The following is a 16322-nucleotide window of genomic DNA, read 5'->3' as shown; positions in this document are numbered from 1 at the left end:
ACAAACCATCATCAGCTTAAATACAGGACAAAAAACAACGGACTGACATACAATGTAAAAATATCCAACGTTACACTTGAGAATAAAGTAAATGGTGACAACGCCCACCCCAGTTTAGGAACTTACCAGAAAAACAGGAAGGAGGAAGAATCAGCTAGTTTACATTATAAAATATAGAGATGTACACATTTCTTCATTAATAATTAGCTGTTAATAGCATTTTACAATACAATAATAACAAAATGCTATTAATAGCTAATTATTAATGAAGAAATGTGTACATCTCTATATTTTATAATGTAAACTAGCTGATTCTTCCTCCTTCCTGTTTTTTTGGTAAGTTCCTAAACTGAGGTGGGCGTTGTCACCATTTACTTTATTCTCATGTGTAACGTTGGATATTTTTACATTGTAGGTCAGTCCGTTGTTTTTTGTCCTGTATTTAAGCTGATGATGGCTTGTGTAAAGCCGAAATGCGTCCTTTTATATGTTTTTTAACAATAATAAATAACCTTGTGGTACATCTTCGAGTTTTTTGTAATTGGTTTAAATATAAAAAGTATCGAAAACCTCTATTTTTCATCCTCCGTAACTGTGGAACCGTTAATTCTATAACAATTATGTATAGAACCTTTTTTGTTTTAAATTATATGTAGAAGATTCTTATATAGAATATTCCTTACGCTAAAGCATAGTTTTAGAAATATTGACGAAAAACTTAAAAAAAACTATTAATTTACCGACTTCTCCCCCATCTCCCCCCAAACCGGACGCTCAAAATGGTGTAACTTTTTACTGAACAATATGTGGACCATATAGAACAATTTGGTGTTGAAGGAAAACTTTTACTTTGGATGTCTGGGTTAGGCCTTTTTTGGACCAATTATATTATACTACCTCCGTAACTTTGGAACCGTTCATTTTAGAAGGGTTATGCATAAAGCCTTTTTTATTTCAAATTTAATGTAGAACAATTTTGTCTAGAAGGTTGTTCATGCTAAACCGCTTAGTTTTAGAAATATTGACGAAAAACCTAAAAAAACTACGAATTTGCAGATTTCTCCCCCCTCTCCCCCCCCCCCCAAACCCGACGCTCAAAATGGTGTGACTTTTTTCTGAACATTATGTGGACCATATAGAACAATTTGGTGTTGGAGGATAACTTTCACTTTGGATGTCTGGGTTTGGGTCTAACTATACCATACTAATTCGAGAAGTATCCTTTTTGCAAACGCACGCGATATTTAGAGCACGAGCGACCGCGTAGCAAGTGCTATACATGCCTCAGTTCGCAAAAAGTACTTCACGCACAGTTTCATACAATATTTTATCTACTCTACCATAAACATATAAAAAAACTATAACTGTTCGTCACTGGAATTCATTTCTATCCTACAATTTTTAGAACTTTGACATTTAAAAATCCTAACTAATTTCAAACCAAAAAACTGCCAAAACTTTTGTCGTAATTTATTGCTCATTATGTCATCACCATGGCAACGCGAAATTTAAGGATATTTGATTATATGAAAGTGTGTTAAAAACAGTGCGAAAAAGTAAGTCCCATTTAAAATACATTGTTACTTCACGCACACTTTAAACATAGTCCAGAAAGCGACTGCGCATCCGCTAGGAAAAATATTCCGATTCAGATTTTTTTGCACAATCTTAATCAAAAAGAACCCCTTTTAACAAGTTTGTATGTTGCAGGACCAAAAGTAAGTCAAAAATTTTTTTAAACGTTTTTTTTTGTTTTTTTCCTAAAATTATTTTTCTTGCATGGAACAAAGTTTTTTTAGGTTTTTTTGATCATTCCAAACAGAAAAGTTCTTTAGTGACTTTTCTCTAAAGTTGTTAGTTTTTGACATATAAGCGATTAAAAATTGAAAAATTGCAAAATCGGTAATTTTTAGCCTTCAAAAACTATGTGAAAAACTTAAAATTTGGATGTTGCCAAGGTAGGTAGATATTCTTTAAACATCGGTTGATGAAATCCCGAAGAGTTTTTTGCAATACATTATTCAAAACTCCTTTGCTTTTTAATTCCTAATCACGCGTGCGCGACACTATTTTCCACCGTTGCATGTGTATACAGTATGGTGCAAATGGAAGGAATAAATTCGTTATTTCGTAAACCGGCGTCTTTAACCCGGCATTAGTCGCTAGGTAGGTTGTTACGCGAGTGCTCGCGCGTGAGATTTTCTCTCACATATCCAACTTTTGCCTTTCTTTACAAAATTTTACAAAAAAGATAAGGTTTCATCAACCATAAAGCCATTTGCTTTAAAAAAACACGACATTCTTTTGTTTTATTATTATTATCTTTATATAAAATGTGACTACTGATACCCCCAATATTTAACATTGAAAAATATATGGTAAGTGACCATCTACAACTAACCCGTGAAACAGAATATAGGATTTTCATATCATTGACCACATCCACGGCGTCTTTTATTACATCATAAAAGGATATTATTTTAGGTTTTAAGGGGAAAAATAAAATTAATTTTTATACATAGTTGGTGACGCCGGTGGTCGCTCGATGAGAGAATCTCTCACATGAAGCGCACTGACTCAACAATATGGTGATACTAAGTAAACTGAGTCACTATCTGAGCGGACGAGTCTATTAGATTGTCGGAGGAGAATAGTTAGGAGACTAGAAGGAACTACAGCGCATATAATTTCCCAGAAAAAAAGTTGTGCGCAATTTTCTGAAACCGTGAGAGAAAATCTCATATAGCGACCACTGGTGGGTTAAGGAAAAAACCCGAAACAGGTCGATTTTTATTTTTAAGTTATGCTATTGTGGCATATATGGTATACTAGTGACGTCATCCGTCTGGGCGTGATGACGTAATCGATGATTTTTTTAAATGAGAATAGGGTCGTGTGGTAGCTCATTTGAAAGGTTCTTCAATTATCTATTCAGTAATGTAAACATTTACATAATTATTTACACAGGGTGTCCAAAAAATTTTTATTAATTTAAATTATTTGACAAAAAAAGAAGTAGAAGGACACCCTGTATAAATAATTATATAAATGTTTATATTACTGAATGGAGAACTGAAGAACCTTTCAAATGAGCTGGCACACGACCCGTATTCTCTTTTAAAAAAATCATTGATTACGTCATCACGCCCAGATGGATGCGTCACTAGTATACCATATATGCCACAATATCATAACTTTTAAAATAAAAATCTACCGATTTCGGGATTTTTCCTTAAAGTCACCGGTTTACGAAATAACGAGTTTATTCCTTTCATTTGCCCCATACTGTCGGCGGAAAATAGTGTCGCGCACGCTTGATTATCAATTAAAAAACAAAGAAATTTTGAATATTATATTGCAAAAAACTCTTCTAATTTTATCAATCGAAGTTTAAAAAATATCTAAATATCTTGGTAACATTCAAATTTTCAGTTTTTCACATAATTTTTGAGGGTTTAAAATGGCCAATTTCGCAATTTTTCAATTTTTAATCGCTTATATATCATAAACTATCAACTTTAGGGAAATGTCGCTAAAGACCTTTTCTATTTGGAATGATCCAAAAAACCTAAAAAAATTTGTTCCATGCAAAAAAAAATAATTTTAGGAAAAAACCAAAAAAAAAACGTTTAAAATTTTTTTGACCCATTTATGTCCTGGCAACATGCAAATTTGTTAAAAGGGATCCTTTTTGAGTAATATTGTGCAAAAAATCCGAATCGGAATATTTTCCTAGCGGATGCGCAGTGGCTTTCTGGACTAACACTTCACGCACTGCTATCTATAATGACAGTTTTCACAAACTAAAAACTTACACATAATAGAGTAGATAAAATATATTTAAGTGTAATATGTCACACCTTAAAGTGTACACTAGAAAAAGTGAAAAACTTTCTACTGTGTAGATTTACGAACTTTTTAGGAGTAGCTACCTCTAAGCAGATTTCTTAATTCTTTATTTGCTACTGTTTATTTTATATTTTAAAGTAGAGCAGTAGGAAAATCGTGAGTTGGTTGTCCTCAATATTTCCGTGGAGAAGACGAGTCTTTTTTCGTGACTTTCTGCGTGATTTTGAATTTTTCTGTCGTCGGACCCCATTCATAGATTCTTGTGGAGGCCCTCATTTCGGATGTACCAGGGTGCGTTTACTATGTCCCTTAATACTTACTTTTGAAAAATTTGTATTATATTTTTAAGTTAGTCTTTTTTGTACACCCCATGGTTGGATACCATACGTCATTACTGGTTTTATAACTTGTTTGTAAATTAGTATCTTGTTGTTGTTCTGAAGCTATTTCCTTGTGACATTTTTAAGATTAACTATTTAGATGGGAAATAAGCCACAATTAATTTAAAAAAATAATTTTATTAACGTTTCGATGCCCAAATCGGGTGCCGTTTGTTGTCAAAATACAAAATACTAATAACTTGAACAAAAATGTTGTTGCTAGGTAAAAAAATTCTTCTAATAGTTTATTTAATCTGACTCATTTATATTGGCAATTCAGACGTATATTATATATTTTAAAGTAGAAGGCTTTAAATTGATATCGATAAATATTTATGAATTGCGTTCCTGGGACGACTTTAATAAAAGATAGTTCATTCGATTACATGAAATCAATCCCAACTCAAGAAGATCCGTCACAAAAAATCATAGCATGTGATCTGTCTTAAAAAAGGAAACCAAATGCAACGATGACAGTAAAATTCTCGCGTTAGAGATTCCATAGTAAATCACGAGGGAAAACCAGGAAAAAACCTCGTGATACTATCCCGACATCGTAAGTATTTGGTCTTACATTTAATTTACTTTCAAAAACTAATACCAAATTCTGACTTTAATATGTTTAAATTGAAGAATACAGGAGAAAACAAGGAATGCCACATTTTATACATATTGAGATAAACACCAATAAATGTTCAATACTTACCTAAAAACTACTTAGGAGTTTCTTAGCAGAATTCTAGCCATTCTTATTCTATAATCTTAATCTATATTAATTTATTAATTTAATAATGCACCAAAAAGTTGCTAACATTCCTTATTATTGTCCAGTGGCGTGCGTACAATCCTGGTCCTTCGACTAGATACAAAAGCTTAGAAAATTTATATAGACTGATCTTTCTATTTACTGTTCTGAATCGATATCCTATTCGATAGTACTCATTTTTTTGCTACCACATGGCGAGAAAAGCTAAAATTAATGAAAACGTGACATTCCTTGTTTTTCCTCTGTACTTACTTTTCAATTATAAATAATATTAATAATACATAGATATACAATAAGTAATACTAAAATATAAAATATGTACTAACTCGACATGTTATTGACTTACTACTCTTCCTCTTTTAGTATGGGTAACCACATCCTGGTACATTCTACCGAGAAATTTTCATCACAATTGGTTTCATTTAGCATAATTAGAGCCGCTTCTTTGATTTTTTTCTTTTTACTATCTGATTCTTTCAGGACCCTACTTGAATCTCTACACTGATTTTCCAAGGATATTCTTGAGTTGGGATTGATTTCATGTAGTCGAATGAACTATCTTCTAGTAAAGTCGTCCCAGGAACGCAACTCATAAATATTGGCGATATCATTTTAAAGTCTTCAACTTTAAAATGTATAATGTACGTCTGAATTGCCAATATAAATGGGTCAGATTAAATAAATTATTAGAAGAATTTTTTTACTTTGCAACAACATTTTTGTTTAATTTAGTAGTTTTTTGTATTTTGACAACGGTACCCGATTTGGGCGTCGAAACGTTAATAAAATTATTTTTTCAATTTAATTGTGGCTTATTTCCCATCTAACTAGTTAATCATAGTATCCTGTTATAAGTTGATAACCCTTAGTATCTTCCCAGGAGCCAGTGCAATTTTTTTATATTTTATATTTAGCTATTCTTTCTTTTCCTTTACATGTGCTTTCCAGCGACGCTTGGTGTCTAGTGTTAAGCCCAGGTATTTAGCTCTGTTGGCATAAGGAACGTCTTGTCCATTAATTTTTATTGTTGCGTATAGCATTTTTCTTTAGTGAAATCAACATGTCCTGATTTGCTTGTATTCAATTTCTTTATTATCTTTCACGTGTTAATTTAATTTTTGAAATGTTTCATCGCATTGTGTAGTTTATTGGCTTTTTCTACATAATCTTTATAGGTCTGGATCCCGCGTATGAAAAAAAAAGTTGATTAGTAGCCAGCTGAAAATGTGTTAATAGCTTAAGGGTCTCTAATCGGACAAACTTTGATATATGGGAACACTGGAACAGGGGAAGTTTTAATTGCGGAACAGGTTAAAAATTTGTAACGGTCAGACCACGAAAACGGCACATTTATTTTGTCCGACAGAACAGACTTAAACTCTCCGAACAGAGATTAAACTCTCATGCAAAAATCAGACTGCTATTTATAACCAAATGGGCGTTTTAATGAGTGGAACATGTAGAATATGTCAAATAACAGGAATTATGACAGGTGATAAATAGCAGTATGATTTTTGCATGAGAGTTTAATCTCTGTTCTGAGAGATTAAGTCTATTCTGTCGGACAAAATAAATGTGCCGTTTTCGTGGTCTGACCGTTCCAAATTTTTAACCTGTTCCACAATTAAAACAGCCCCTGTTCCAGTGTTCCCATATATCAAAATTTATCCGACTAGACACCCTTAAGCTATTAACAAATTTTCAGCTTGCTATTAATCAACTTTTTTTTCACACGCGGGATCCAGACCTATTACCTACTGCTAATATGGAGTGTCGTCGGTAAAGGAAGCTAATAAAACAGTAGTTATCGGATTCTGGTAGATCACAAGTATCAAGGAGAGATAGGACCGGGCCCAAGATGCTCTCGTGTGGGACTCAGGCTTTTTTGTCTTTAAGATCAGAATAAACATCATCTTGCTTGATTCTGATATGTCTATCAGCTAAGTACGATTTAATTATATCTGTGGATTATTTAAAAAAAATAGTATCTAATTTATGAAATAGTCCTTCATGCTAAACCCCGTCAAATGCTTGGGGAACATCTAAGAATATAGCTGAACGAAATTTTCTCTCCTATAGACCATTTTCTATAATATTGGTGACTCTATGGACTTGGTCTATAATGGAGTGTTTCTGTCTAAAGCTAAACTGATGATTTGGAATTTATTTTTTGTTTACAACAGTTTTCAAATTTAAAATTTGTAAAATATTTTAAACATTGTGGGTTAATTTAATAAGCTAAATCTTTCTAGTCCTATATATTCAAAAGCAATACTATTCAAAAATCATCTGATTAAAATATTCTATGAATATTTTAAGCAAAGGGCTCTTGAAATTTACTGTGAAAAGTGTGATATATCTTAGATAAGTGCTATTATATCTAAATTCCATTAAAAATATTTGAAGATATGTAGTATAATTTAGTATTCTTTTGTCATTGTTTATTTTATTGATTAATTGTTTTGTCATTCAAATTAATTCTACTGTCAAGTTTTATGTGAATAAAAGCCTAATTTTGTAAAAGGCATTTTTACTACAATTTTATTCACATAAATATACCAAATATACAATGGAGAAGTACTTTAGACTTAGACCTGATAAACTAGAGGCTAATCCAAACTCCCAAACTGCCGCCAAAGAATTTAAACACTGGTACGAAACATTTAAGAATTTTTTGGAAAGCAATAAATCTACAGAAAAATCGCTAGAAGATAAAGACAAGTACATGCTTTTAATCAATTTTGTCTCACATTCAGTATATGATTACATAAGCGAAGCAAAAACATACATTTCTGCTATCAAAATTTTGGAAGAATTGTACATTAAACCTACAAATGAGATTTACGCAAGACATATTCTAGCTACAAGAAAACAACAAATAAACGAATCTATAGATCAGTATGCTCAACAGTTAAAGCTTTTGGCTAAAAATTGTAATTTTAAAGCAGTTTCTTCAGAAGAAAATAAAAATGACTATATTCGTGATGCTTTTAGTAATGGTCTCGTTCAATCTAATATACGTCAAAGATTACTAGAGTTTAGTTCTTTATCTTTGGACGAAGCATTATCTAAATCTAGATCTTTAGAAGATTCTCAAAAACAATCTGATACATATCATGCAGCATTAAATAATATAGCATCTTGTAGTCATCCAAATTCAGAACAAACTACTTTAGCTTCTGTTCAAACAAAACCTGGTCAGACTTGTTATTTTTGTGGACATCCAAGACATCCTCGATCTGTATGTCCAGCAAGGCCTGCGATTTGCCAAAACTGTCATAAAATTGGACATTGGTTTAAAATGTGCATGCAATCAAAGAAAAGTCAAACGAGATCAACTTATGCATCTACAATGGTAATCGCTTCTTCAATGGAAACACCTCAATCGCTTTCAAAATGTATAGCCAAAGTAACAGTTAACCAAATTGATGCCAACGCTTTAATAGACACTGGAAGCTCAGATACTTTTTTAGATCATGAATTCGCTATTGAAAATAAGCTTAAAATTTTTCCAATACAAGGGGTCTAAGTTTCTATGGCATCTATGTCATTCTCAGCTAATATTCAAGGCTATTGTTTAATAAACATTCAGGTTGATAAAGAAAAATATGATCAAACAAAAGTTTTAGTTTTATCCAATCTTTGTACAGATGTGATTTTGGGTCAAGATATTATGAAACAACATGAAAGCTTAGAAGTTAAATTTGGAGGACCAAGAAGACCTCTTAAGATATGCTGTCTTACTGAAGCAAAAATTAAGCCACCTTCGTTGTTTGCCAATTTAACAGAAAATTGTCACCCTATTGCTACTAAATCTCGCAGACATTCACAGGAAGATGAAGAATTTATTAAACAAGAAATAAAACGTCTCCTTAAAGAAGAAATTATCGAAGAAAGTAAATCACCTTGGAGGGCCCAAGTGTTGGTAACTAAAAACGAAAATCATAAACGTCGGATGGTAGTTGATTACTCTCAAACAATAAATAGATTCACATTACTTGATGCTTATCCGTTGCCGAATATTGATTCACTGGTGTCTAAGATAGCAAAATATAAAATTTTTAGCTCAATTGATTTAAAATACGCATATCATCAAATACCAATTTACGAATCTGACAAACCATTTACAGCTTTCGAGGCAAGTGGAGGCCTTTACCAATTCCGTCGTATTCCTTTTGGAGTTACCAATGGAGTATCATGTTTTCAGAGAGCCATTGATTCTATCATAAAAAAAGAAAATCTACAAGGTGTTTACGCTTATTTAGATGGTGTAACAGTTGGTGGTGAGGATCAAGATAGACATGATTTAAATTTACAGAACTTTTTAAATGCTGTTAAAAAATATGGGTTAACTTTAAATCAAAATAAATGTTACTACAATCAAAAAATTATAAATATTTTGGGATATACAATAGAAAACTCTACAATGAAACCTGATCCAGACAGATTGAAGCCTCTACTAAATTTACCAGTTCCGAATGATTCTAAAAGTCTTCAGAGGGCACTTGGAATGTTTTCACATTACTCAAAATGGGTTAATAATTTTTCAGCAAAAATTAGAGGTCTTATAGATTGCAAGAAATTTCCATTAGGTCCTGACTTGGTATTTGCTTTTGAGGAGTTGAGAACTGGTATAGCTAATGCACTTCTATGGACAATTGATGAAAAAGAAATTCTCATTGTTGAAACTGATGCTTCTGAATTTGCTATTGCTGCCACTCTGAGTCAATCTGGAAGACCCGTTGCTTTTTTCTCACGTACCCTTACAGATTCTGAACGAAAACATTCTGCAATTGAAAAAGAAGCATATGCTTGCGTTGAAGCATTGAAAAAATGGAGACACTATCTTTTAGGAAGACAATTCAAACTAATCACAGATCAGAAATCAGTTTCGTTCATGTTTAATACAAACCATACAAGTAAAATCAAAAATGAAAAAATTTTGCGTTGGCGTTTGGAGCTTTCTTGTTTTAAATATGATATTATCTATCGTCCAGGAAAGGCTAATGATGCAGCTGATGCACTATCAAGAATATGCAATAATATAAATAATACAAGCAAGTTATATCAATTACATTCTGATTTATCGCATCCTGGGATTACTCGTATGCACCATTTTGTAAAAATTCGAAATTTACCTTATTCTTTAGATGAAATTAAACACGTAATTACCTCTTGTCCAATCTGTGCAGAAATTAAACCCAGATTTTATAAGAAACAAGATGATACACATTTAATTAAATCAACAGCTCCGTTCGAAAGATTGAATATTGACTTTAAAGGTCCAATACCCGGTTCTTCTAGAAATTCTTATATGCTTACAATCATTGATGAATTTTCAAGATTTCCATGGGCTTTTCCATGCTCAGATACATCTAGTCAGACAGTAATTGAATGTTTGAATCAAATGTTTTGTTTATATGGAATGCCGGCATATATACATTCTGACAGGGGAACTAGCTTTACTTCACAAGAATTTATTAATTATCTACACTCTAAAGGAATATCTTCAAGTAGAACAACACCATATAACCCTGGAGGAAATGGTCAAGTCGAGAGATACAATGGAATTATATGGAAAGCAGTGAATCTAGCATTGAAAACCAAAAATTTAGACATCACTAAATGGGAGACTGTTTTACCAGATGCTCTGCACTCTATAAGAAGTTTACTGTGTACAGCAACCAATTGTACACCTCATGAACGTTTGTTTACATATCAGCGAAGATCAACTAGCGGAACTTCTATTCCATCATGGCTTAAAGATTCAGACAAAGTATTACTAAGAAAATTTGTACGAAAAAGTAAGTTTGATCCTTTAGTTGAAGAGGTTGATCTTTTAGAAGCCAATTCAGATTACGCCTTAATACAGTATCCAAACGGAAAGAAAAGTACAGTTTCAACGAAGCATTTAGCTCCTAGAGGTGACCTGAAATTATTGAATCAAGATAATGATGAAGATGAAAATGAAAGTCCAAATAATACACTAGAGAATTCCACTACTGAATCAATACCAGAGGACATAGAAAATTTATCTATTCAAGAACCCAATCAAGTACCTGATGATAATCATGAACCAAGATTGGAAAATTCAGATTTTCATAATCATGAACCAAGATTGGAAAATTCAGATTTTCAATCTAGCCGTAAATCAGCTAGAACTAAAAATAAACCACGACATTTGCAAGATTTTGTTCAAAAATAGGGCCGGGTGAATGTAGTATAATTTAGTATTCTTTTGTCATTGTTTATTTTATTGATTAATTGTTTTGTCATTCAAATTAATTCTACTGTCAAGTTTTATGTAAATAAAAGCCTAATTTTGTAAAAGGCATTTTTACTACAAGGTATAATATTAAAACATTTAATTTTTAGAGAACTTACATTCAAAAATTACAATTTTGGATTCAGGGAGAGTTTAAATGTTTATTTTATTGGTCAGATATCTTTGGCGGTGCTGCTCGCATTCTTTTTTACACTTTGTATACTTTCTGAGAATTTGGAATCTTCAGAGTAAACTATGTTTAATTTTACTTGGCTGATTTTCGGTTCTTCTACTTTCTTAGTTTTCGTAAATATTTCAAAGTTTTCTTTGTCATAAAGCGCCTTAAAAACTTCTTTAAAATGATATTGAATTATAACATCGTTTAGAACATCGTCCATCATAGATTTTATATAATTTAACTGTAATTTTGACGTAGAAAAAATATACGTCAATATTATTTCTTCTTCTTCTTTTTGTTTTTGGTTTCGCTGCAAGGCGATTACCAGCACGATTTATAGGCGACCTTGACGTGTCTGGCTCTAAGCCATACCAAAATCGCTGACTATGTTCTTGTAAGGAAGCTTTTGATGAGGTGTGATGATTATAATTAAATGAGATTAATTGGGTCAGGTTAAGTATGATTAAAAATTAAGACATAAATTAAATGACAAATAGCAACATATAAAACGAATACATATAAACAGTTGAGCCTTGCAATTTGTAAGCTTATTTTGTTAATGGCTAGAAAACGCAATGCAGTTTATAAGCTTATTTGGTTAATTGCAAGAAAACGCATAATTACATTGACTGATTCTTCCGTTAAGGAACTTAGAATATTGTATATAGAGAGCGGTGTTTTGAAGTTCATGGAAATGAATTTTGTGTATATATCAAAATTAGGAATCACATTAATCGGGCATTCAAAAAAGATGTGGTTTAGATCCTCGAGGCGACCACATTCACAAAAAGGGTTATCTTTTATATTCATTTTATACAGATGTTGTTTTGTTAAACAATGGCCTGTGCGCATTCTAATGATGGTGGTAATGTGTCTTCTATTTCTATATGGAAAATTTGAATACCAGGGTTTTGTGGGAAAGAAGTCTTGAATTGTTTTGTATTGCGAAGTCTTCTTCTGGACTAAAGATCTCCATTTTTCTTGGTACTCTTTTATAATTTTTCCTCTGATGACTGATAGGGCATCCTGGGAATCCAGTTGTACTTCCATTGGTACATTCAGGTCTCTTCCTATTTTTGCCAGTATGTCAGCCTGGGTGTTACCAAATATATTAGAGTGTCCAGGTATCCAGGAAAGGAGAATTTTGGTGCCATTCTCATTGGCTGAAGATATGTTTCTTTGTTTTTAGGGCTCTCATATCTGCTGAAGCAGATTTTATAAACTATAGTAGTTGCCGCAATATTTTGACGTAATTTTTCTATTTTACCTTCGTCACAAATAAGGTGAATTTCAACAGTTAGCCATTTTAAATGTTTTGAACAGTTTGGATTGTATGTATTAATTTTTTATGTAAATAATAACAATAATAAAATACCGCCAAACGCCAAAAATATGAATATTACGTGACTCACAAAAATGTATTTTAATTTTGGTGGAAAATAAAATTCTAATTTTATTTTGAAAATTTTTCCATGATATTTGCTAAATTTGATGTAAGACGCACCATTTGAAAGCTTAACTCAAGCGCTACTGATTTGGTGTGTTTGCAGTTTTCCTGTCTCTCTTTGAACCTCAGGTACATAGGTGGCTGCACATGGATTCGCTCCCGGCTTCAGGTAGGAAGACCTAACCCTTCGGTCATAACTTAACTTTCGGGTATGAGTTTCGGAGCGAACTCGTGTACAATAAAAGTGGTTTTATAGGGGTTGGGAGCGAACCCATGTGCGCCGACATAGGTAGGTACCCACAAAAAATATGTCGTGTTGTACCTACACACTCCTATTATCGGCTTATAGGTAGTCAAAAGACACAAACTACACCTGTTCTGAATCGGCTCCGACCCTCCCTTGAAACACAGAAAAAAGTTCAGATTAGTGTTACTTTTCCATACACATACACACATACGACATACATACAAACATTTTACCCTTTTTAAATAGAAATTGAGTTATATTTCTGAGCTCGATAACTTTTGAATGGTTCAACCGATTTTCTACTACGTAAGGTAGGTACTACGGTATGCGGCAAAATAAACAGTACCTATAGTCTGGGCTGATTATCGGAGAATAGGCCATTTTTGGGAAAAGTTATTTACCAGCAATTTTATTGCTGCAATCGAATCTTATTATTGTATGTATTAATAATATAGGTATGCAAAGTCCGCAGATAGTGTGCTACTTTTTTTATAAACAAAATGGCGCCCGAAAATCGTGTTTTTTTCAATATTTGCTCTATAACTCCAAAGATTTTAACTTTACACCAAAAACACCCAAATAAAAATTCACCGGAATTAAATTCTTCATAGAGACGTGTTTTTCACGATTCACTTCGACGAAAAATTTCCCCGTAAAAAGCGGGTTTTTCCAACAAAATCTTTAATATTCAACTAAAATTTTAGATAAGTAATTGTTAATCAATAATTAAATAACTTAGTAATCTAAAAGCCCTTTTTGTATAGATTATAATTCCAGAAGCCGATGGAAGTTGAATGAACAGTTTAGCAACAATTGAATTGTTAATTAAAAATTTACGGTCGCTATAATAACGACAATAATTATGACGCAATAGAATAGCTCTGATTTTTTCATAAAAAGACACTATACCTATCTAATGTACTTTACCGAATTGAAATTTGACTATTTAAGTGGTCTCAGGAATATTTTAAAATTATAAACAATTTTTTGGCCTATAAACAAATAGAATATCTCGGGAAATATTAAACTAAATTAAATTACAAAAACGGCATTCGAAAAACAGCGACAGTAGCTTGTTTTAAAAGAAAAATTGTTTAATTATGATGAGTAGCTCCTGAGATACAACCGGTCAAAGTTGACCAGAATTTATGGCAAATATACAGGGTGTCCCGAAAAGAATGGTCGTAAATTATACCACAGATTCTGGGGTCAAAAATATGTTGATTTAACCTCACTTACCTATATACAATAGTGCACACAAAAAAAGTTACAGCCCTTTGAAATTACAAAATGAAAATCGATTTTTTTTTCATATATCGAAAACCCTTCGAGATTTTTCATTGAAAATGGACATGTGCCATTATTATGGCAGCAACATCTTAAAAAAAAATTAAAGTGAAATTTGTGCACCCCATAAAAATTTTAAGGGGGTTTTGTTCCTTTAAACCCCCCCAAACTTTTGTGTACGTTCCAATTAAATTATTATTGTGACACCATTAGTTAAACAAAATGTTTTTAAAACTTTTTTGCCTCTTAGTACTTTTTTGATAAACCAGTGTTTATCGACCTATTTTGAATATTTGTCGAATCCACCACGTATTTGTACCGGGTGTCCCAATAAGAATGGCTCTCGGCCATATCTCAGGAACGGTTTATAGTAGAGCTTTGAAATAAAAAATTTTATAACAAAAGTTGCCTCAGGAAATGCCTGGAAATTATTTTCATAATTGTGGGTCCACCGCTAGAGGGCGTAATTGAATATCAAAAATAAAAAAATCTAAATTTTACAAAATTTTCCTAATGAAGGGGCACTGGAAATCCGATTATTGTATTCTTCATCAAATTCTGCGCATATTTGATTTAACAAGTTTAACTCTACCCTTGCAAATAAGAGGTGGGGGTGAGTGGGAACCTTGTTATGAAAAAATGGCTGTAAGTCCGGTTCTGCTAAATCAAATTTTGAAAACTGGGTCTTGTTGCAGACAGATATTTTTCTTCAATGTAAGCGTGATAATTTTGAACCATCCTAATAAGTAATAAGCCAACTGGGAGGCGTTATTTAATTTTTTTCAGAAATCTAGTTGTCTTTGGAAAATATTAAATACAAGTATGCATTTTTAATCATACTTTATAAAATTAGATTAAATTAGCAATAGAATAGCGAAAACCGCATGTCGATATCTTTTGTCTATCTCAAGATATCTCGAGAAATGTGTAAATTTTATACATAACTGTTACTATCACCGGTAAACTAAGTTAATGAAAAGTAGTGTGCTGTGGAAAAAAACAGAATAACATTTTCCAGATGTCAACGTATAAAAATATAATTAATTAAAACAACAATATAAAGAGAAACAATACTATTAAAATTAAATATAACACAGAACAAAAAGAACTACTTAGTGACGACCTAAATATTCAAATTGTTGCCCATCATACACTACTCTAGAATACATTATCCAGAGAATACTAAACGCCATTCAAAGCATATCGAGAGCAGAAATTGAGACTGCTGTTCAATCTACTCTTGAAAGAGTAAATGTTTGCAACGAAAATGATGGGTAAAAATTTTAACGTTTATGTCATCACTAAATAGTTGTTTTTATTTCTTTGTAATAGGGATTTTGAACGCTTCTCATTTGTTTCGAGCCTCTGTCATATGCCGTATAATCCGTGTATAATATTAATATACGAGATATGAACGAGGCTCGAAACAAATGAGAAGCGTTGAAAAGACCTAATATACGTTGACAGCTGGAAAATGTTTCTTTGTTGTTTCCATAGCACACTACTTTTAATGAATTATTTCGTTTACCGGTGACAGTAACAGTTATGTTTTTAAATTTACACGTTTTGTAAGATATCTCGAGATAGAAAAAAAGGTATTAACATGCGGTTTTCGCTATTCTGTTGCTAATTTTGTCTAATTTTGTAATATGGTATTAAAAATGCATGTTTGTATTTAATATTTTCCAAGGAACACTAGATTTCTGAAAAAAATTAAATAACGCCTTCTAGCTGGCATATTACTCAGTAAGTTGGTTCGAAATCATAACTTTTACATTGACAAAAAAGATCTGTCTTCAACAAGACCAAGTTTGCAAAATTTGATTAAGTAGAACCGGACTCACAGCCAGTTTTTCATAACAAGGTTCCCACTCACCCCCACCTCTTATTTCCAAAGGTAGAC

At 32.2% G+C, this 16322-nt stretch overlaps 1 protein-coding gene across 1 annotated transcript; it reads left to right on the top strand.

Moving 5' to 3' along the window:
• The first annotated feature begins 7564 nt into the window (after nucleotides 1-7564).
• On the top strand, nucleotides 7565-8524 carry LOC126880887 (uncharacterized). Its single transcript, XM_050644960.1, has one exon. The coding sequence runs from the start codon at nucleotides 7565-7567 to the stop codon at nucleotides 8522-8524; it is 960 nt and encodes a 319-aa protein (XP_050500917.1).
• Nucleotides 8525-16322: the final 7798 nt, after the last annotated feature.

The sequence above is a fragment of the Diabrotica virgifera genome, chromosome 2 (genome assembly GCF_917563875.1).
Source record: "Diabrotica virgifera virgifera chromosome 2, PGI_DIABVI_V3a".
Lineage (NCBI taxonomy): Eukaryota > Metazoa > Arthropoda > Insecta > Coleoptera > Chrysomelidae > Diabrotica > Diabrotica virgifera.
The sequence above is the reverse complement of the archived record's forward strand: the minus strand, read 5'-3'. Positions and strand labels throughout refer to the sequence as shown.

Excerpts from the sequence above, each read along its gene's own strand:
- LOC126880887 (XM_050644960.1), top strand. The coding sequence starts at position 7,565 with ATGGAGAAGTACTTTAGACTTAGACCTGATAAACTAGAGGCTAATCCA.